At 34.9% G+C, this 23,687-nt stretch overlaps 1 protein-coding gene across 1 annotated transcript; it reads left to right on the plus strand.

The window, feature by feature from the left end:
• The first annotated feature begins 1,122 nt into the window (after positions 1 to 1,122).
• Positions 1,123 to 1,630, plus strand: LOC105167371 (uncharacterized). Its single transcript, XM_011087059.3, has one exon. The coding sequence runs from the start codon at positions 1,218 to 1,220 to the stop codon at positions 1,422 to 1,424; it is 207 nt and encodes a 68-aa protein (XP_011085361.1). The 5' UTR covers positions 1,123 to 1,217; the 3' UTR covers positions 1,425 to 1,630.
• The last annotated feature ends 22,057 nt before the right edge of the window (positions 1,631 to 23,687 follow it).

Raw genomic sequence — 23,687 nt, forward strand, 5'->3', positions numbered from 1 at the left:
ACAAATGAACAAATTACCCTTTTAGAGAAAAAAGAGCAAATTATTCCTTTGTGAAAAAAAATAGTAAATTACCTCCTTGTAAAAAGAAAAATAGAGCAATTATACCCCTCACACGAGATCGTGTAATTCATGTATTCGTTTTTTATTTTTTATTATGAAATTATATTTTTAGCCTTATTTAATAACCATTGGATCTAATTTGAATATAAGGTCCAAATTGAACTAGTAAATCTGAGGTCCATATTTTGATTTATTTCAATTAACGGTTAATATTTAAACAAATATATAATCTTATACAATATAAATCAAATATATATCAGAATATATATTATATATAATTAATAGTTGTGTGTGTGTATATATATAGAGAGAGAGAAAGAAACAGCAACGGGGACGGGGGGGAAGGTGTGGGGAGGCGACGGCAATCAAATAATTGACTTATTACTGATTTATTACAGATCAAATAAATTTTCTTATAATTAAATTACCCTCATACGTCTTCACTCATTAATGCACATGAGGAGGTAAATCTTCACTGTAATAAAGATAGTTATTAGTCAGAAAAAAATTGTTTAACTTGCTATGAGTCAGAAGTCAATTGAGGGTAAATATCAATTTTCATTCAGTTTTTTTTGTTAATACTAGCAAATGCACTAAATTTTGATTAACGAAGGGACTTATTTGTTAGACCAAAGCAATCCTTAGGTGTGTTAGATGTAATTTCTCCAACCACAAGAAATCTACGTATAATTATACCAAATCTTAAAAAAAAAAAGTGCAATTATCTCTATAAAATATTTTGAAGGCTTACAACATATTCTCTTAATAGTGTTTGTTTTTCGGTATATATATATATATATATATATTTACAAATAGAGTTTAAATATAATGTCATTTTTTAAAAAAATAAATAATATATAGTCAAAGTTTTTACATTGGTGTTGACTTTTCATTTTCAAGAAAGCTATTCAATTAAAATATTCAACACCAAACAATATTATATATGGTACGTAGGGTTCAAATATTTTAATAAAAAATTAATATTGGAAAAATGTCATCAAGAAACCAGCAGTATTCAGTACACACACACAACCCCTCCTCGTGCCTATAAATACGCTTCACATCTCTCTTCTCTTTGTAACTCCAACAAACATTGTGAAAACCTCACCACCTCTAAACCCTTTTACTCAGCTTCTTCATACAACCAAAACAAGAAAATGGTGTTCTTCTGTTTCCTGGTTGATCAAACAAGGAAGGTAAGGCAGAGCAAGCCGGCGGCCGGAATATGCTCCCGGTGCGGCGGCGGAGCTAGCGTGGCGGACATGAAGACTGCCACCAGGTTCTGCTATGTGCCCTTCTACTGGAAGAACTGGAGGGCTATTATCTGCACTTTCTGTGGTGCCATTTTGAGGTCATATCGGTAACTTCATTAGTGGAGGGGAAGGGCAGAAGTGGGTTTTTATTTTTTCCCCCCTCTTTTTTCTTAATTCTTTATTTTTTATTTTGGCTTTTATTAGTGAGATTATTAATATTAACTTTAGGTTATTTTGTATTAGGGGAGTAATAAGGAGATTTTCGATGTTGTACTAACTTCATTTGTAGGTGCATGTATAAAGTTGAAGAAGATTAACTCTCTCCCCCCCCCCCCCCCCTCTCTCTCTCTCTCTCCATATATCTATGTAATTTTTTGCAATATTTAATTTAATAGGGGCTAATATCTTTAGAAAAAATATAATTTTTCGCCACGGTTAATTATTATAGTAAAAAAAGAAAACGTGATAAATACAAACCAACCACAGCTTCACAACAGCTATTAGCCGTTGTTTCTAGAAGTGTGCCAAAAACATGAGTCATAGCTAAAGCTATAGTAAATATTTTGATTATGGCCGGAAACCATAGCAAATAGTGATTACTCTTGGTAAAAATTTGAAGTTTTTGCTTTGATTTTGTTTAATTATTATTAATAATATTGATTTGCCACGGTTATTAAATAGGGATTATTTATAATGTAAAGAAAACTCAAACTTTTTCTAGTGTGTTTTTAAATCGTTAAAAAATTATACAAATAATTTATAATTTTATAATAAAATCAAAACTCGAGAGCGTTTTCAAAGATAAAAGAAGGGGTGCAAAAAGTTTGAATGTAATGTGATGGTAATTTCATTTTTCCATTGCTTGTTTTATTTAAAATTGAATATATTTATTAATTAATTTATTTTTAAATAAGATGTAATTGCTTTCAATTTTTTAAATAGAGGGACATCTAGTTGGTAGCATAAGGTACATTAATTAATTTCCAGCCTTCTACATTAATAATATAAAAGATTAAAGTTGAATTAATTACAAAATTAGATCTAATTGCATAGGCACCTTTTTTTCCAAAATTAGAAGTAAATTTCTTGATGAGGTGTGGGTGCAAAGTTCAATTACAATCTTTTGAGGGGTGTATATATAATTTTTCAAAAGAAATAATGTATTTGTGTTAATCAGATTAATTTCAGGGGATAACGATGTAATTTACCCCGATTAAAATGAAGGGTGCAAAAGATTAACATAAATTTATGTAAAAGAATTAACTAAAATAATTATATTTACATCTCTCATCTATGATGTATTTATACAAAATTATTCTTATTTTTTGCACAATTATATAAACCGACACTAGTAGCAAAAAAATAAAAATAGTTTATGTAAAGGGATAATTAAACTTTCATCTCCTCAAATTTGCTGTAATTACACGTAACTCCCTGTGGTTTGAGAAATTTACATTAGCACCTCCGAAGTTGTCAAAATTATCGAATTTACTGATATTAACAAAAAAATAAAAAAAAATAAATGAAAATTGATATGTAGTCAAACATTTTGACCCAAGGTTTAATTAAGTTCTTTAATCGTCCTCAATAAATTTCTGATTGTAGGCATTGGGTGGTTGAGACGTTTAGGTAAGTAAATTAAATGCATGAAATTTGAATGCTCCAACTGTTCCATTTCACAGAGAAAATATTTAATGGTCCAACCAATTAATTTAGGATAATTGAAGGGAGTGGTTTTGAACGAATAGCTTCAATCCTACGGAATCGTCCAGCCCTGATCTGATCTGGGTTCCAATTTGGGATTAAATTCTTAATAAATTATAGGATAAATTATAAATATATTTTCATTTTTCAAAAAATTATAAATGTCTTCTTGATGATGAGTAAAATTATATAATTTTTGGATGGTGATATGAAATTATCGATTTTGCCCTTGTTGTAATTTTTTTTAAAGATTTAAAATTTTCAAAAGAATCGGGACGAGGTGAATGAAAGAATTTAGAAAAATATAAAAAAATTATCCACTTAGTTCATACAAGAATTAAAACTTTTTAAAAAATAAATAAATTTATAAATCATAGTTCATAAGGGCATTTTGGTCAGTTTATCAAAAAAAATTTAGTAGAAACCATTAAGATCAGGGGAGTATATTAGAAACTTTTGAAATAGTGAGGGAATATTTATAATTATGTTAAAGTTCAGAAAACTTATTGTAATTTATCCTAAATTATATTGGCACTCCTTAAATTAGACTTAATTACCAAAATATCAATATTTTTTTTTACAAAATTATGTACATTCATTTAGGGAGTATTTATAGGGCTGCAAACAAATCGAATTAAGTTGAATGCATTATTATTTAAATTTGTTTGAATCACTATCGAATTTCTACAATTTTGGTTTGATTAATATGAATATGAACTTATAAGACCAATATTAGTTAGATCGAATGTGAATCGAGTCGTATAGTTTGACATTAAATAAACTTCAATTACAATTTTTTGATGCCTAAATAAGCAAGGCCGACACGATGTGAACATTGGGAGTATTAAATATAGTCTAAAAAATATAATTGACATATAAGAACTATATATCTATAGGAATGACTAAGTTGTATGACTCATTACGGAAAACCGATCCAATTTGATCAAACTATCGTAGAGATCAATATATATGATTGGATCAAGTTCGGAATAAATCAACGGGAAAAATGTAAACAATCCCCTTGCGATATCGCAAATGAGCAAATTACCTCCTTATGAAAAAATAAATAGTGATTTACATCCTTATATTTTTTAAAATACAATAATTTACCCCCTATGATTTTTTAAATAAAGCAGTTTACCTCCCTGTATAAGGAGGTAAATTGCTATATTTTTTTTCATAGAGGGGGTAATGTACTCATTTTCAATATCACAGGGGGGTAAATTGTTATTCACCCTTAAATCAACCCAAAGAAAAGGAGCACGAATTTTGCCATGTTATGGGGAATTCTGATCCAAATCAGATTTACTCGAATCAAATCAATCACACAATAAGTATAATATATTTGTTATACAATAGGTCACTTACCTTGACCAATCACACAATAATTGTACTACACTTTCCGTAAATGGCGATATTGAAAAGTAGTGATATGTAAATTACAAAGTCTATATGCAAACTATTACATATCAAACTAATCTCTATCTATATTGTATAAAAAGAAAATGCATTTTTCTATAACAAATGACGGTTATGACACCGCAACACCAATTTTATTGTTATGCCAATAATACCCTTAAGTTGATTTTTTTTTTTTTTGTTTGTTGCTTTCTTTCTTTCTTTTTTTCCTTTTCTAGAAATATGATGTATCAGTTTATATATATTTTTTCTTATTCATAATTTATTTTAAAATATAAAATATTATTTATTATATGCATGTGGGGACGTTGTGTTATGACGGCTAGTCTATAAAAAAAGAAGACCATCTACAGTCACAAACAGTAGTTAATGACGCCACAACACCAACTTTTAAATGTGACAATTACATTCCTAATTAGATAATTTTAAAAATTAATTATAATTACCTTTTTTTCTAAACAAAAGTCACTCCACGTCATTTTAACAGCTTCATCAATTTTTTTTGTCGTGTCAATAATACATTAAGTTGATTTTATTTTGGTTCCTTTTTTTTTTTTTTTTGAAATGTGATTTATTGGTTTATATATTTATTCTTATTTGTAATATATTTTACAACGTGAAATATTATTTACTATATGTATACAGGAACAGTGTGCCACGACTGCTAGTATAAAAAACAAAAAAAATATTTATTTTACTCTTAAATGTCTATTTGTGACACAACTACATCAATTTTTTCAGGTGTATCGATCATACCCTAAATTGATTTTTCTTTCTTTCTTTCTTTCTTGAAACGTGATGTGTTGGTTTATATATTTTATTTTTATTTATAATATATTTTTAAAAAATAAAAAAAAATTATTTATTATATGCACGTAGGGATAAGGTGCTATGGCAGCTACTATCCTACAGAAGAAACAATTTTCATGGTATTTAATCATCTATATATCTGATATGTACTCACTTCTCTAGAAAAAAAGTTACATAGTTAGGCTTTTTCCAGAAAAAATAAGATAAGTCTATATATATTTTAATGTTGTTTTTGAATTTTAGTGTTGAAAAACAAGTGGGAAAAGCTATATATTTAGGCAACTGATTCAGACATTTCATGCAAACAACATGGTCTCAAGAAAGTTGAGTAGCTTTGTGTAATATTTCCATGTCGGAGCAAACTTGAAAAGCACAATGAAAATGAATTACCAAACACTCTTTTTTTGCACCAACACAAATATTAACTTCAATTGCTCCATTTTCATGACAAAGGTCACATGCTCCAGCAGCCATTGAGAGCAACTCACATTGACAGTCGCCACAATAGGTTTAATCACACAAATATTCCAATTTATTTGAAAAAGCGGCTATATAAATTTATGGTCACTAAAATAGTGTCGATTTAAATTATAGATTATAATCTTTGATAGTGTAATTTTATAAATGATATGTTGTTTTTATAATTAGATTTAACCTCGGGTGCAGATAAATTAAGTTCGTTTTGCTTTTTGTCCCCTTTATTATGGGATTAACATTTTCCGTCCTGTAACTTATAAATATTTGCACTTTTGATCCTCATTTATTTTTTTGTTTATAATTTAACAGTGTAAGTCATGTGCCCAACATGTGGAGCTATGTATTCTTTTAGCTGGAAGAAAATTTGACGCGTATTCCAGCTTGGAATCTTTTTTGGTGGAAAAATATAATCAGATTTTGGAGGAAAAAAATAAATTTTGAAAGAAATTAAGACATAAAAAGTGGGATTTCTCTCTTGTGGTTTATCTTGTCCTAAAAAAGTGTTGCCCACATGACCTAAACCATTAAATTATAGATAAAAAAGTAGAAGAGGATCAAAAGTGCTGAATTTTTATAAACTACAGGACTGAAAATGTTAATCCCGTAATAAATCGGACCAAAAGTGAAATGGGCCTAACTTATGGGAGAAAAAATACTATTTTTTCTGTTTGTAATTAGGCCTTTTCGGGGAGTAAATATAAGGGTTAAATACATTTTGCACACTTGAACTCTATATATATATATAGTTGCATTCACCCTTTAAGGTATAATGGTAATAAATTATATCTCATCATTTCTAAAAAAATTATAGATTATTATAGATAAATTAAATTATAGATTTGTATATTTTACAGGGTATATATATGCGTGTTCGATGTAATATTTTAAAATTTTATTGATAATTTATTTTTTAAAAAAATTCAATATATATAACAATACAAGCAAAAATTATATAAATTTTTTTACCAGTTATGTAAAAACTATCAAAGGTATAAAATTTTGAGTTTATACAGATCCTATTCTCAGTATAAAAATCATAAATTTTGAGTAATATTCATTTTAAGTAAAAATTTATAATAATTCAAATTATATTTAAGAGAATGATTGTAATCGACATATTTTCGGAGACGTAAATAGTAAGGTATTTTTATTATAAAAAAATTAATCCATAAATATAAATTTACCTTGCATTTAATGCAAGAACATGTGAGAGCTGGAAACTCATCATCAATCTCTTCACCTGTTTCCGTTTGAAGGCATATATGTACACTTGCTTTCAAGTTTGCTGGAGTAGTAGGGCAGTGGGAACATTAAAAGGGTATACAGCTTTCTGCATTAAATATTTGTGATGGTTGGTTGTTTCTCAGTAATAAAACCTCTTGCAAGAGTTGGTTGACAGGGAAATGAAGTATGTGTATGGGTCGCCATTTTCTGGCAGTCAAAGTGAATTATTTGACAATGATATTTCATTTTGTGTTCTATTTTAGGCTTAATTAAACCTCCTATGAGATAATGTAATTATATTTTACTCCCTCAAGTTTTATAAATTATACGTAAATCCTTTTTCAAAATACTGTATTTACAGTTGTACTGTTTTATTAGGATTTGAAACCCACGAAAAATACTCATGGCGTCAAAAAAAGGGTAAATTGCATTTTTGTTCCCATAAGTGGAAAGAGACCAATTTCCAATATTGGTCCTATAAGTGGACATGTTTTCAATTTTGGTCATGCACTCAGGCCGCTGTTTTCAATTTTGGACCCACACTCAGGCTAATACTGTTTTATTAGGATCTGAAACCCACAAAAAATACTCATGGCGTAAAAAAAAAGGGTAAATTGTATTTTTGGTCCCATAAGTGGATTTGTTTTCAATTTTGGTCTCATAAGTGGACCTGTTTTCAGTTTTGGACCCACACTCAGGTCAATTTGCATATTTACATGTGGGACCAAAATTGAAAACAGATCCACTTATGAGATAAAAAATATAATTTACTCTTATTTTGATTGTATTGACTAACGGAGAGAGCAACTGCCGTTATTAATTGGATGAAAATTCCTCAATAGTCCTCAAATTGAAAAAAAAAAAAACCACATATGGAACTTAATGTACGAATTGGCCTGAGTGTGAGACCAAATTAAAAACAGGTCCACTTATGGGATAAAAAATGTAATTTACCCTCGAAAAAATGTTAATTACAAAAATTTATAGGGTCATATATCTTATAAAATATTTCTAGAGTTTATACGATATTATTTCTTATTTTAAAAATAAGTTTATAAAGTATTTAAATAAAATAAAATTATAAAACTTATAAGATGTTAGTGATGCGATGTGATTAATTTAAAATAATGTGCTAAGACTTTAAAAATAAGTTTGCATCTTCTTATTGTTTTAAAGTGTTTACAAATTCATAATATTTTATTAGAGCTTATAAATTCTTTTTTTAAAAAATATTATCAAATATTTTATAAAGTATTTTAAAAAAAAATTTAGCACATCCAAACATACTTAAAAGTTAACTGCCAAATTTCGTAGTAGACTTCCTAACTAAGCAAACAACCATGTGATATGTGTGGACTGTGATTGGAAGAGGATTGGGGGCACCTTTTTTCTTGCAAACCAAACTTGTGGTTACTAATGTTGGTTTCGGAAAATTCCGTATGACGTCCCCACCCTCTTTATATAGATTAGTAAGTGTGGCACATTTTATATATATATATATATATGTAATTTTTATAAAATATTTAAAATAAAATATTTTTTTCAATTATAGTATTTACTTTTTATAGAATTGAAAATTATTTGAAATATATAAGATAATATATTTGTATAAGATAAAAATGAATGAGAAAAAAAAATTATCAAAAAATAATTATGAAAATTCATGATGAATGGGGACGCCGAGATCAATTAATCAATTTATACAAAACTAATAAAAAAATTAATATATCAATAAATTAAAGACATTAATAGGGTGCTTTTCAATTATACATAGTATAGATATTCGTAGGAAAATGAGAATATATTTGAATTAATTTATAAGAATTTATGTTATATTATTAATGGTGTTCGATGTGTACGGCCTAAAGAGAATTGGCCGAAAAGGGGTTACAAAGTCTAAACTAAGTCCATCAACCAAGAAAGAGGGCAGTCCACTAGAAGGACCACAAATCCAACCCAAGAGGGAAGGCCTGGTAAAACGCTTTTCAAGCCTCAGGCTCACATTCAAGGCCCAATTAGAACATCTTAGAAGAAGGGAGGCGTCCCCAAAACTCAGGACTCCTAAACCTAGACAAACTCCCCACAGAAATAGGAATCTCCACATGCATGGAGTCCTACCCCAAGCAAAGCCGTGTTTCTGTAAGATGGTTAGTTGGAGATAAGATCAAATCATGCCTTATCCACACGTATCTCGCCCCATTTCCTAAGAATAAAGGTGATGTACAGAGTCCCAATAGAAGGGGACACCCCTCTATATATAGCTGCAGTCCCCCTATGGAGACACCTTCTAAAATTTGAAAAACCACTCTCTAAATCATCTCTGTCACCCTCTAAACACTTTTTAAACACTTTCTAAACATTCTCTACGCACTCCACAAGTACATTGTCAAGTGTTCATACACTTTTCACCAGTTTTATTCATCATATCTCGATTTCATTTACATTTATTTAATTTTCGACTTTATTCCATCTCAAATCCAACACTAACTTGGGTATTGGAGTGCAAACGCTTTTTTTTGCAGATTGCCCCTTTAGGATTTGCATTAGATTTTGACCCAAATTTTGAGCATAGTCCATATCCATTGGACCTATGTATTTTTTAAACGCATCATTGGCGCCATCTGTGGTAAAAAAGATCTAAGACGTGAGAACAATGAAAGGAGTCCACACCTCTTTGGAGGACTCTTCTGGAAGGACGATCCCCTCACGGTAGAGGACCTCCTACTACAGATTACTACCTACGTTCAAGGCCCAACTTCAATGGCCCCATCTTTATCATGACCTAATTCTAATATTCCTATTCGATTTTTAATATGTGGGATGTCCCCCTAGAAGAGCAAGCGAGCATCCTTCTCAAAAAATAAGTTTGCCCTGAGGCAGGCATCCTCCCAAAAAACCTGCACCCAGGCAGGCATCCTCCTAAAAAAATCTTGTGCCCAGGCAGGCATCCTCCTCAAACCAAAGCTCTGCCCCCAAGCGGGCATCCTTCACGGAATAAACCTTGCCCCTAAGCAGGCATCCCCCTCAGCAAATAAATCTTTACATACAAGCTTTCCTCAAGGAGTATTTTTAATATTTTAATTTAATAATTTGGGAGATTTATTTATCCCCTTTGATGTGTTAACATATGTTTCCTTGTAAGGATTTCATGAGCAAGACATCCATATCATAAAAGGTCCTGTCTTCCACACAAGTATAGAGGCCTTCCTAGGGGACTTGTAAGCACTGTCTTGTGCAGGCACCTAAGCCCTTATCCGCAGCAGCATCTAAGTCTTACTTTCAGTGGACACCTTATTCTTCCTTTGGCGAGGTTCCTAAATCTTGCTCCAGGAAGCCCCCCTAAATAAGCCCTCCTTCGAGGAGGCATAACAATTTTGCTCCGTGCAAAATTTATTCGTAATATATACATGTCTTTGTTATTTAACATTCTCTTGCAAAAAAATAAAGCCCTACACCAAAGTTGGCACAAAAAGCACCAGTTAAGCTCTCCTCCGTGGAGGCACCTTCATCAAAAGCTTTACTCCATCTAGGCACGAAATAAATATTCTTTTTCTAGTCATGCTTATGCTACTAACATTCTTTCTAGGATTTCCAAAAAAAAAAAAAAAAAATCGAAGCGGGAACCCCCTTTCTAGTGTAACAAGGGCTCCTATTCCAAGAAGTCATGGGGCACCCTTTCTCCTTTGAGTTGGGAGGACTGAATGATGTGTACGACCTAAAGAGACTAGGCCCAAAAGGGGTGATAGAGTCTAAGCTAAGCCCATTAGTCTAAGAAGAGGGTAGCCCACCAGAAGGACCAAAGATCTGGCTAAAGAAGGAGGCCTAGTAAAATATGTTTTAAGCCTCATGCTCATATTCAAGGCCTAATTAGGATAGCCCAAGAGAAGGGAGGCGTCCCCAAGAATCCGGACTCCTAAACCTAGTCCCCACATGTATGGGATCCTACCTCAGGCAAAGAAGTGTTTCTGCAGGATGGTTAGTTGGAGATAAGATCAAATCATACTTTATGTACACGTATCTAGCCCCCTTCCCTAAAATAAAGGTAGTGTACATAGTCCCAACAAAGGGGGACACTCCCTCTATACATACAAGTGCAGTCCCCTACGGAGACACCTTCCAAGATCTGAAAAATCAATCTCTAAATCATCTCTCTCACTCTTTAAATACTTTTTAAACACTTTCTAAACATTCTCTAAGCACTCCACAAGCACATTATCAAGTGTTCTTACACTTTTCATCAACTTTATTCACCATATTTCGATTCCAGTTACATATATTTACTTTTTGGCTTTATTCCATCCCAAATCCAACACTAACTTGGACGTTGGAGTGCTAACGCCTTTTTGTAGGTCCCCCCTTCAGGATTTGCATGCGCTTCAACCCAAGTTTTAAGCGTAGTCCATATCCATTGGACTAGTGCATTTTTTGAATGCATTAGTGTTGAATTAGTATATTTTTTTTATTTAATAATAATAATAGTTTTACTTTTTATTGTTAATGGTGCAAGTCAAGCATATTTTTTATTTAATTGAAATTGATATTTATATTTTTGTTAATTCAGAATTATTAGTGATGTCTTATTTAAATATTACAAAAAAGTATATTATTTTATAAAATTTTATTTTATATCACTAATGGTATCAAATTAATATATTTTTTATTTAATAGAAATAATAGTTTTATTTTTTATTGTTAATGGCGCAAATCAAGCAATTTTTTATTTACTTGAAATTGATATTTTTATTTTTTTTATTAATTTGAATTGTTAGCGATCTCATATCAAAATTATTATAAAAATTTATATTATTAGTTTAAAAAATGAATGTTTGAACAATGTTATATGTATGTAATTATATAAAAAAGGTAATGATTTAGCTTAAAATAATAGTAAAATATTTGCAGTGAAAATACATATGAACAAATATATGTTCACTTTCATTATTGTTTCAAAAATTTGTAAACTATAAAAAAAAACACAACCAAATAATGCATTACGTTTGTTTGCTCTCCCCAACGAAGCATTTTTCAAAAGACAAATTCATAAAGCTCTAGTCAAAACAAATAATTATACTTGATGCACTAAAAAAAATATAATTTTTTACTACAGCTAATTACTATTAATGCGTATGATCTTAGCACAGGTCCAACGAGTTTGGATCTTAATAATGGAGTTGGGCTAATTGTATCAAAAGAACTTGAAAAATGGGACCCGCAAAACAAAACGTTAGCACTCTGACGCTTAATTAATTTTGTCTTTAGGAATAAATAATTATAAAAATAAATCATGACAACAAATTGAGACATAAATAAGAAATTCCTAAAAAAAATATGGTTAGAGTGCGAGTTGATAGCTACAGCAACAGTAAAAAACTAATTTCCAACTTTTTTGAAGGTGTCCCCGTTGGGGGATGGTACCTGTATTTATAGAGGGATGTCCCCCTCTGTGGGGACTCTATATATTACATGTATTTCCAGAAAAAGGGGCAAGATACCTGTGAATAAGGCATGATTAGTTCTTGTCTTTAGCTGATCAACACATCTTAGCTTGGGGGACTACTTTCACGTGAGGACTCCTATTCTACATCGAGTCCTTCTAGGTTAAGGAGTCCTGAGTCTTAGGGGTGCCTCCTTTCTCCTGAGCTGTTGCAACTGGGCCTTAAAGGCAGGTTTGTGGTTTTGGTAAGCATTTTACTGGGGCCCCTTTTTGGGTCGAGTCTAGGAATCTTCTAGTAGACTACCTTCCTTATGGGCTGATAGGCTTCATAACCTCCTTTAGGCCAAGTGATCTTGGGCCGTCACATCATTCAGTCCCCCCACTCTAAGGACGAAGGATGCCCGCTAGCTCCTTAGAGTAGGAGTCCTTGTAGCATAAGAAGAGGGGATCCTTCTTTAATATTTTGCCTCCTGTTTCTTTCTGCCACTCTCTGCAACTTAGAAAAGCGTATCTCAACTCTTTGTCAGCTTGATTTGATAACCATAACTCTTGCAAGGAAAGCGGCATTTTGGTAACCGTCCTCCATGCGCCTAGTAACCATCCATCCACGCGCTTGGTAACCACCCACACTTGTGTGGTTATAAATGGGTCGTGCGTTTAACCCCCTTCAACCATTATCTTGGCTAAGTGTAACCTTCCTCTGTCATCCTCTCTCAAAAATTCCTTTTTGAAGTAGAAGGATTTTCCATCTTCATCTCCAGTAAGTATTCTCTTCCTTCTTTTTTTTCTAAGATTCATCTTTCTCTGTCTTTTTCCAGTGAGTCTGTTCGTTTTCTCAAGGAGGCCTTCTTCTGGGATGATCCCTCTGATGCCACCTCAAGGAAGACAAATCCTATCTTACCTCGATTTACCAAGGGCCAAAGGAAGAGGCTACAATAGGCGACTACTGCTGTATGAGAATTGATAGACGAGGATTCCGATGAGGAGGCAGGGGAAATGAGGGTGAGGGTTCTTCCCATGAGGAAAAGAGGGAGCCTAGGTCTACTTTAGGGGAAGAGAGGATGCCTAGGTCTTCCTTTGGCGAGGTTAGGGTGTCTGGGTCTCCTCCTACGATGGAGAAGAGGTGCCACCAAGAGGAAGAAGAGGAGAGCGTGCCCTAGTCACCGATAGACTAGATGGCATGCTGGTTAAGAGTGTGAAAGAGCGGGATCACATCAAAGACATAGAAGAGTGCTTCCAAATATTGAAAGCTTCTAGAATGAAATTAAATCCTACTAACTGTACATTTGGGTTGAGGGGGGAAGGTTTCTCGGGTACATGATCTTCGAGAGGGGAATAGAAGCAAACCCCGAGAAAATTAACGCTATCATGGGCATGCCCCAACCAAAGTTGGTCAAAGAGGTACAAAAACTCGCGGGGAGGTTGGCATCCCTGAATCGATTCATTTCGCGATCCGCGGATAAAAGCCTACCTTTCTTCAAGGTCCTTCGTGCTGCAACAAAGTTTGAGTGGAGCAAATCTAGCCAAGAAGCATTCGACGAGCTGAAGAAGTGTCTTCACCGCCTTGGTTGACGAAATCCGATACAGGGGAAACCCTCTATCTCTACTAGGCGATTTTTGAAAATGCTGTTAGCTTAGTTTTGGCACGTTAGAAAAACAGACATCACAATCCGGTGTATTATGTTAGTAGGATATTGTAGGGGGCCGAATCTAGATACTCCCAAATCGAAAAGCTAGCCCTCTCTTTAATCATTGCAGCCAGAAAGTTGAGGCCTTATTTCAGTCGCACCAAGTGATGGTGTTAACAAATCATCCTTTGAAGCAAGTGTTGTTGAGTCCGGAGCTTTCCAGAAGGATGGTCAAATGGGTGGTGGAGTTAAGTGAGTTCGGCATCGAGTTTCACCCTAGACCGGCCATTAAAGTGCAAGTGCTAGTTGATTTCGTCATCGAGTTGGCGTACGACGAGGCAAGCATTTCTACGCCTTCCTTGACTCTGCATGTCGATGGATTGTCCACATCGATGGGAAGTCGGGCTGGGATAGTTCTAGAGAGCCCTCAAGGAGACAAGCTTGAGTATGCTATAATATTGGAGTATCCCTCCTCGAACAATGAAATAGAGTACACAACCTTTCTAGCTGGGGAGAAGTTAGGTTTAGCTGCCGGGCGAACAATTGGTGGTTAACCAGATCTAGGGATCCTTTGAGATATGAACGAAAGATGGCCAAGTATTCTCTGGAAGCGAAAAATCTACTTGAAAAATTCGAAGAGGCCTCTATTGTTCAAATGTCGAGAACAGATAACGCTGTGGCCGACCCAAATTAGCAAGCTCGATGGAAGCAATCCAAAATAGAAGAATCACTTTTCTCTCATTGGAAAGAGCTGCAATAGAGGAGCGAGAGGAGATTATGAACGCCGCCCCAACACCCTCAAGCTGGAAAGAAGAAATTGTCAAATTCCTAACTGACGGGACCGTACCAGAGAATTAGAAGGAGGCGAAGGGCTTAAGGAGAAATGCATCCCACTTCGTCATGATCGATGGAGAATTATACAAATATGGTTTCTCGCAACCCTTTCTAGAGGGAAATTATGTCCTAAGAGAGATACATGAGGGAATTTGCAGAAACCATCTTGGAGGAAAAACCTTAGTGGGGAAGGCCTTAGGGAAGGGAATCTTTTGGCCAACAATACTCCTCGACGCACATGAGTTGGTAAAGTGATGTCGGGCATGCCAAGAACGCGCAAAGATTAATAACAAACCAACAACGTTAATGCAACCCCTTGAAAGTCCCTGCCCTTTTGATTAGTGGGGTTTGGACCTAGTCGGTCCTTTTCCGCAAGCCGCAGGACAAAGAAAGTTCTTGATCGTCGCGATTGACTATTTTATAAACTAGATGAAGCCGAGTTATTAGCCAAGATATCAGAAAAGAAGTGATTAAGTTCTTGTGGAAAAACAACATATGTCGTTTTGGCATCCCCCGTGCCCTAATATTTGACAATGGAACTCTGTTTTTAGGGAATAAACTTAAGGACTAGTGCAAGGGGTTGCGATCAAACAATTCTTCACTTCATTTAGTAATCCCCAAGCAAACAGACAAACGAAAGTCACCAACCGAACAATCCTTCGGCACTTGAAAACTCGATTGGGAACCGCAAAGGGGGTGTGGATGGATGAGCTCCCTAGTGTTTTAAGGGCGTATCGAACAACACCGAGGACCTCTACAAGAGAATCCCTGTTCAACCTTTCTTATGGGACAGAGGCCTTGCCGCTGGCAGAAATAGGAGAACTTACTTAACAAGTGAAACACTACAACCGGGATTCTGATGAGCAAGGATTGAGGATGAACCTAAACTTTGTAGAAGATGCTAAAGAAAGAGCCACAATTCGGGCCGCTATGTACAGAACTAGAATGACTAAAGCATACAACGCAAAAGTCAGGCCGAGAAATTTTCAAGTGGGGGATCTGGTGATGTGGAAAGCCGATGCTTTTGGTCCCGTTGGGAAGTTGGATCCGAAGTGGGAAAACTCTTACAAGGTGATAGAGGTTGTGAATACAGGGGCTTACAAGTTGCAACAGCTCGATGGAAAGAACATTCCTTGCACATGAAACGTCACAAACCTCAAGAAGTATTATTGTTAAACTCCCCGGGTAGGTAAAATTTACTTTTTGGCTTCGTTTTGTAATAGGGGGTAAAGTAGAAGTGTAACGTTTTATTCCCTCCCCGTCGACTCCTTGTGGAATTCTTGTAATTCACGCCCGAATAATGAAGTTAATTTTCCCGCTGTAGTTGAAAATTTCTTTGATAAGGGGGATCTGTGGATTTTCGAAAGGCTCCCTTGAGGTACCAATTGCCCCAGGACCCTTAATTGAAATTCCACTAAGATCAACACCTAGCGGCGTTGTCCCAGAGAGTTTTGCCCTCCTTAAGTGAAGAAGGTAGAGAAACAACTCCTGGACTCGAGCAAAATCATCCCTTGAGGCAACATCCAATCAAAATACTTGCATAATAAAAGCAAACCCATCCCAGGAAGATATATCACTAGTGAGTAACATACAAGCTGATTAAAGAAAATACTACAATCACGAACTCGAACCGCCTACTTACAAAAACGCCCCAACATGTGAGGCGAGGCAATCATCCTAAATAACATGAGTTGATTATATGCCGAGATTCAAATTTCTGCTATATAAAATAATCCGATTACATGTCAAGATTCGAAGTTGTGCTAAATAATATAATCCGATTACATACCAAGATTAAATCCTAAGTAACAAACAGAAAGTTACGGAACTTTTAAACTTAGGGAGCTCGACCGCAGGTGATTTCTGTCACCTCCGCTTCACCCTATGACACCTCAGGATCAAGAAGTCACATATCCTCTTCAACAATGCAATCCTTCTCGCGAAGGGTCCGACGAAGGACCCGACGACACCTTCAAACCGCATTATCATAAATAGGAGATATCCTATCAGTTAAGATCGTATCGAACTCTCATACTGCTGGAACCTCGAGACTACCTCCTCTTGAGTTTTAGTGATAAAAGCAACACCGGAAACGGAGGACAGAAACTTCCTTCTTGTGGATATTTCTAGCTCAAATCAACTCTCCCAAGCGGCAACAGTTTGTACAGTCTCAACCTTCTCCCCCTTATGTCGGGAAAAATCACTCTCTCGTTGCTCCGAAGCAACCTCCAAAAGCCTCATCTCCCCCAGTCGTGTGGCTCATCGATTTTTGGCTGTCGTTATCAAAACAAGAGCCTACAAGAACAAAACAACTAGTCAAAACCAGCAGAATCAAACAAAGTGGATAAGTAAAAAAACAAACCACAAACCAGAGCCATGTTTTCAGCCAGCAACTCATCCATTTGCTCTTCCAAAAGGTCCGCAACCCAACTTAAATCATCTTCACTCACGAGGTCCCGGGTGCGGCTTCAATAGGACGAGGCACCGCCCATGTGGCTCGCCCCTGCAGCACAAGCATTACCCTCTACACCGGAAGTGACACACCTCTTTGCCTTTTTGGGGGGACGAAGACCAACTGGTGGAGTAGGAAGAGAATCGGAGTGGCCGCTCCCAGTGGAGACCCCATGGGGCATGACAGATACAGAGTTCCCTTCTTGTCGTGGTGCTAACTCTTGATCGTGTTTCTTCTGCTCCTTAACCACCACCTTTCGGGCACGCACAACCTCGATCTCAAGCAAACCACAGAATCAATTTAGGGAAGGAAAATCCAAACTAAGTTCTTGCACGTAAAGAAAATATACAAAAGATATAGCGGAACAATTTAAACACCGCATGAAAATTACAAGTGAATACTAGAGGGGAAATAATGAACAATGTCCATTATTTGACTAAACAGCCCTGCCGTCATAAACCCCTGAGTTTTCCAAACTCCTTACGATGAGTGATCATGATATGCGAGCTACTCCACTCCAAGACCAAACCCCAACCATCATCTCTAACGTAAATTTTTTTTTTCCTTCTAAGGAGCCTTTGAGGAAACAAACCCATCTAAGAACCTACAAGCTTTCTGCAGACTGAAATAAAAATACTGCCAATCATCAGAAGAAGCAGACAACTTCGCTATGCGGTGGATAGTCCATAAGGCGTGAAAGCTCTCTAGAGTCAACGGAAGCCCCAACTTTATAAGACGATGTCGCTAACCCTCAACTTTATACATAAAGAAATTTGGCGTAAGTTGGCTGACACAAACACCATAACTCTAAATCACCTTGACAAGTAAGGGATGAGGCGGAATAGAAAATTCGCTATCAAAATAAGTAGCATAAATAGTGAAGCACCCAACTGGGCGATCCCTAATCCTTCGACCCCGAGAGGAAAGAATAAACTTGTGGGTGGAAGTACCCTAAGAGTTTCGTGAATGATCGCAAGCTGCTTTCGAGTCAGAACGTTGTCACAAGTCCCGATATCCACCGGGCGACAACATGGAATGCGATAAGGAGGAACGCCCTGACGACTCCCTTCCTCAATTCCCAACGCCATAACTACACTCGGTCGGCCCAACACTTCAGTGACTTCAGCCTCCTCACTGTCACTTTCAACCTCTTCCCCCTCACTTCAATTTCTGCTTCCTCACTCACATGCTCATTGTCACTCTCACATCGTACGCGTAGGCATCGCCATCCTCACCTCCATAGGTGATTTCATTAAGTTGTTAGTTACGTCTAGACCCCGTTGAGTTTAGCTCAAAATCAGACATATCCTCAAAATTCTCACCTGAGTCAAAAGGACACTTAGGCAAACTCATAATCGAGGCAATATGATAAGCAAATAACCTTCTAGATACAGAGGAAGATCACCCCAATCATCAAGTACCTTCTCAGCATGTGGGAAAAAATCTGCAACCTCCCCTCTATCGAGCCCCTTACTCGAGCCAAAGCCTCGAGCTAGAAAGGGGGGTGGCGTAGCTGCGCCCCCCACCTCGAGGCCACGCCTCGCAACTCCCCCTACCTCAGCCGTGCCTCCCCTTCTGCTGGGTACGCCACCGTCCGTCGGCTATCCAATTCACGACCATTTTCGCAATCACCCTTGCAACTCCACATTTCAAACAAAGAAGATGAAAAATACAATGCAAGAGTATCAAATGAAAAAAAAAATTAACTAAGAGAGAGATTTACCTTTGATTGCCATTGTGGAGAAAGAAATGGGGTTGGGAGTTAGAAGTGCAAATGGAAGCAGTGCAAATGTAAGGAAGAGAGTAGGTGGAAGATAATTAATGGCTCCCCACCCACGCATTCCCATTTATTAGACGTAGTACAGTTTCTTGATTTTTTACTCTTGAACAAAATATTACATCCGCTAGTGCATATTTCATACAAGAGTGGGGGGCTATAAGATGTATATTGGTAGAAAACATTCACCTGCTAGGACAAAAAAGTAATTTAACATACATGAGGCATATGGTAAGCACATACAACCCACCATACCATATAATTTCAATAAGAACTACTATTCATTGATTTGACCCCTCATACATACCAAGAAACCCTCTCGTAAACTGTGCTTTCACCTGGTGTGCAGTTGTGCCGTAGGTAAAATTTTCATTTCACCGTTTCGTTAAAATCACAGTCACATCAGTATTATATGCATGTTTGTAAAATACGTTATATTTTTAATATATTAATAATTTATTGGATGTTTATAAGTCATCTTAATTTTTTAAAAATTATATATGTCAAGTAATTAAAAAGATAATCAAATTCTGTGGGTTAGCCACGTTGGATCCCAGGGTTGGGGCATGTTTCGGATCCTTTTTGAAACTGATTGCTTGTTTGGATGAAGGATACATTCCCTCAAATCTCAATTGGACTTTCTGGGCTGAGATTCTTATGCCGAAAAGCAAATAATAAATCAATTGGGCCTGTTAGGCAGCAGCACTGTGTTGACGAATGATCCATATGGCTGGCTGGACTGGCAGGTTTCGCCCCTTCCAAATAATAGTGGTCTCCCAGACCCATCAAATTCAAATATTAAAAAGTCAATCAATGATGTGAAGAGGGTGTTTGGCCAAGTTTTTTTAAAATATTTTATAAGATCATATATTTTATAAGATTCTACAGTTTTTGGATAGTATAAGATCTTAAAAATTATAAGAAGTGAAAATATCTTATAAGATATTAGAGTGTTTGGCATAATAAAGTCTTTTATTAGGTAAAATGACTAAAACGGATTTGTTATTATTAGATTTAAATAAATTGTTATTTCTTGACATATTTTGTTTTAAAAATTTTGGAAACACTATTATAGATACTATACATTAGTTAATTTCAAATAAAAATTTAATAGATATTTTTTTATAATAATAAAAAAATAAATTTTTACCTAAACTTTCAATAAAAATAATATATATGCATATTCATGCCAATTGAATATTAATATAGATATATAATTAATTTTGTTAATGCAATGATTATTTTTATTCGTATATTTTTTAATGTCTTGAATTTATATTTTCAGTAAATATAATATCAATATCAATCTTATTTTTATTTAACTATAATAATTTATTATTAAATAATAAAGTATTTTTCTTTTTTGAATGTTAAAAAATTAAATAGAAAAGAATTCTTTAGATTCTAGAGAGAGAGAGTGTGTATACGTATGTGTATGTGTGTGAGAGAGAGAGAGAGAGGATAATGCGTGTGGGTGTGTCTGAGAGAGAAAGAGTCTCTGTGCATATGTATGAATGAAAATATTTTTGTCTTATGACATACTAATTTTATATAACTGATAAGATCTTATGAAAAAAGTTAGGAAAGTTATCTTTTTTTAAAGAACTTATAAGATTCAAAATACCTTAATCTTATAAGCTCTTTAAAAAAAATCAGCCAAACAAATATTTAGAACACATATATAAGCTCTGAAACATCTTAAAAGATGTTTTGAGGAGCTTATAAGCTAAGCAAACACCTTCTTAGTCGAGTTCAACTGATTAAGATTGAGCCCTCATTAATAAGTTTGAGATCATGAGTTTGAGTCTCAATGGACATATGTGAGTATTTTATTTCATTTTATGCAAGTTTGTTATTGTGATTTATTTTATTGATCTTTGTTATATTGATGTACCCATTGTACCGATGTAGTAATAAATAATTCAGGGTACAATCACTGATATGTCAATCCATCCTCATAATCTAGAGTTTTTCTTATTACAAGGGGAACTGTTTCCAAGAACATTAAATTTTGTTGCCAAATTGTCATTTAACTCCCACATATGAGAATGAAGGCCCCTATAAATGGGAACTCCATGAGAGGGCCAAGAGGTCTTTCTATTGGGCTGTCCTTCAGTGCCCAAATCCCTTGATGTAAGTTTTGACCTACCAAGGATGTGGGTTCTCATTCAGTGGATTGTCCATATCAATTGCCTCTTGAGTCCAAGTATTTGGAAATGGAATAAATGAAACTTGGAAAAATATAATATATATGAGTTGCTTGAGTTGTTGGGAATTTTTCTTCTCTTCATCTCCATCAAGTTTCTCTCTTCCTTGTTTTAGCGTGATTCGTTCTTTGATCGTCCTTCTAGGTTCAGAGAAGTTCGCCTCGGCCGGGGGGGGGGGGTTGTCGAGGGAAGAAAGCGAATCGGTCCGGGAATCACGCGGTAGAAGCGCAGGAGATAAACAAGACGATGAAGTAGCTAACCAAGGGGTATACCCTTGGTATTCTTGGGCACTCGATGTAATATGTGGATAAAAATAAAACAATAAATCTAAACATACTAGACTATAGATTAAAGAAGAATAGAGACACGATATGTAAATAAAAGTTTACCTCTTTCGTTTGTGTTACAAGTAACAATGAACATCCAATCCGTTCACCTTAGACTCCAACGGAGAAGTCCTCTAAAGATGATCCACACCACGCCAAGAAAAGATGAATTTGATCTCTTTGTCAGAAGAAATCAAAATTGATTAGAAGATGATGATCAAAGAGAACTACATTATTAATTAGCATATTCTCTTTATCAAAATTCTCTAGAACTCTACACTTGATCTTTAGATAATTGGAGTTAGAGAATTAGTGGGATGAGAGAGAGGGGGCTCAAATTCATTCTTGGAGGAGGGTTGGAGTGTGTGTTTCCTATATTATGTTATGTGTAGATAATGAAGATCACACATATATATGCTCTATATGAGAAGATACATCCTACTTACCTCAAGACATCTCTTTTTCTATATTGTATGATCCAATCATTCCATATAGAGAAGCGCTCCAAATATGGTCAAGTTTGCACTTTCCACTGCAACTTAGTCAACCCTCCTTCCAATAATAGAAGTCAACCTTTGGATAATGGTCCTTAATTTAGTGGATTGGGTTTAAAATAATTTCATGGTTATTTAATTAAATTCAATTTAATAGAACTCAAACTAAATTAAACACAGTATCATTTAATTCAATTAAAGACATAAGCCCAATAACTCGAATTAATAAATTCCATTTGTTAATTAAGACAAGTCGAATTAAATTAATCAAATTAATTTAATCTTGGGGCATCCATGCCATGGATCAATTAAGCCCAATGTCATCTAATTCAATTGAAGACATAAACCCATTATCTCTAATTAATAAATTTAATTTATTAATTAAGACAAGCCTAATTAAATTAATTCAGTTAATTCAATATCGGGCTATCCATCAAATGGATCATCCCATGGGTATATAATTCAAATTTTTTACATCTTTCGAAAGTTACCCCAAATTAATTCCTTGCTTCCTTGATGATTTGTATGTGACTCCTTAGGTTCACCTTTCAACTAAACATAGGCTAGTATCTAATAAAACTAATTAATTAAATTTAATTTAATCAATGATTCCTGATCAACTGTTAAACAAGAAAACTCGTTACCATGGATGACCATTTAGCAACTGTACATGACACTAGTGACTAGGTGAATATCAGTGTGAATATTTATACTCCCAAGTTCCTACAGGTACTGTCCTTCCGTCTCCCGATCTTAGTCTAGGAGCATGAAACTTGATGTCGGTTCTCATCTTAGACTAGGCATCTACGCTTTAATAATTGAGACTGCGTTTCATTTAATTGCTCGACATAAGAAATCATTTGCTATTTGACCAACCAGTATAGCTACAGTTTGTGAGGCGTGAACTCGTCTCTAAGTTGATAGAAGATACCACTGTTACATACTGACAGGGGACTGATCCTCTTCATTAAACCCACCATTCTCACTACACATTCTGACTGATGTGGACAAGGCTTATAATGATTATGACTGTGACATAATCACCTCTCGTCATATCTAAGATATTGCCATCGTGTGCACATGATTGCCATGGTTCCTTAAGTTTGAGAACTACTTTCGTACTATCGGAGTAGGGGAGTTCTAGTCATACCAACCATATCCCTAAGGTTTTCATATGATGATTCCCTGAAATTCAGTTCAGTCAGCTGACTACCTTGACAATGAAATTGTATAGACGTCCGATGGTTTTTGTCAAAGAAATACGATACTCATCCAATGAATGCAATATTCAGTGTGAGTTTCAATAAGATTCTAGATGCCTAGGCTCGAGGTTCTCAACTTGAAATATTTTAGACCAACCCTCAAAAGTTGGTTTCATAGCAGCCATCCAATGCTCAACCCAACTACATTGGTTATCTACATGGTTTGTATGGAATCTGTTGTGATATTAAAGTAATGCTTAACATAATTAGTAAGTATAACAGACACATGTAAATAATGAATATTTATCATATTTATCAGGGCAATATTACTTGAAATAGTTCCCAAAACTGCCAATTCAATTGGCATTCTGGTCACCTTTTCGAAT

Source organism: Sesamum indicum, linkage group LG8 (assembly GCF_026168435.1).
Source record: "Sesamum indicum cultivar Baizhima isolate 11 linkage group LG8, ASM2616843v1, whole genome shotgun sequence".
NCBI classification, from domain to species: Eukaryota; Viridiplantae; Streptophyta; class Magnoliopsida; order Lamiales; family Pedaliaceae; genus Sesamum; species Sesamum indicum.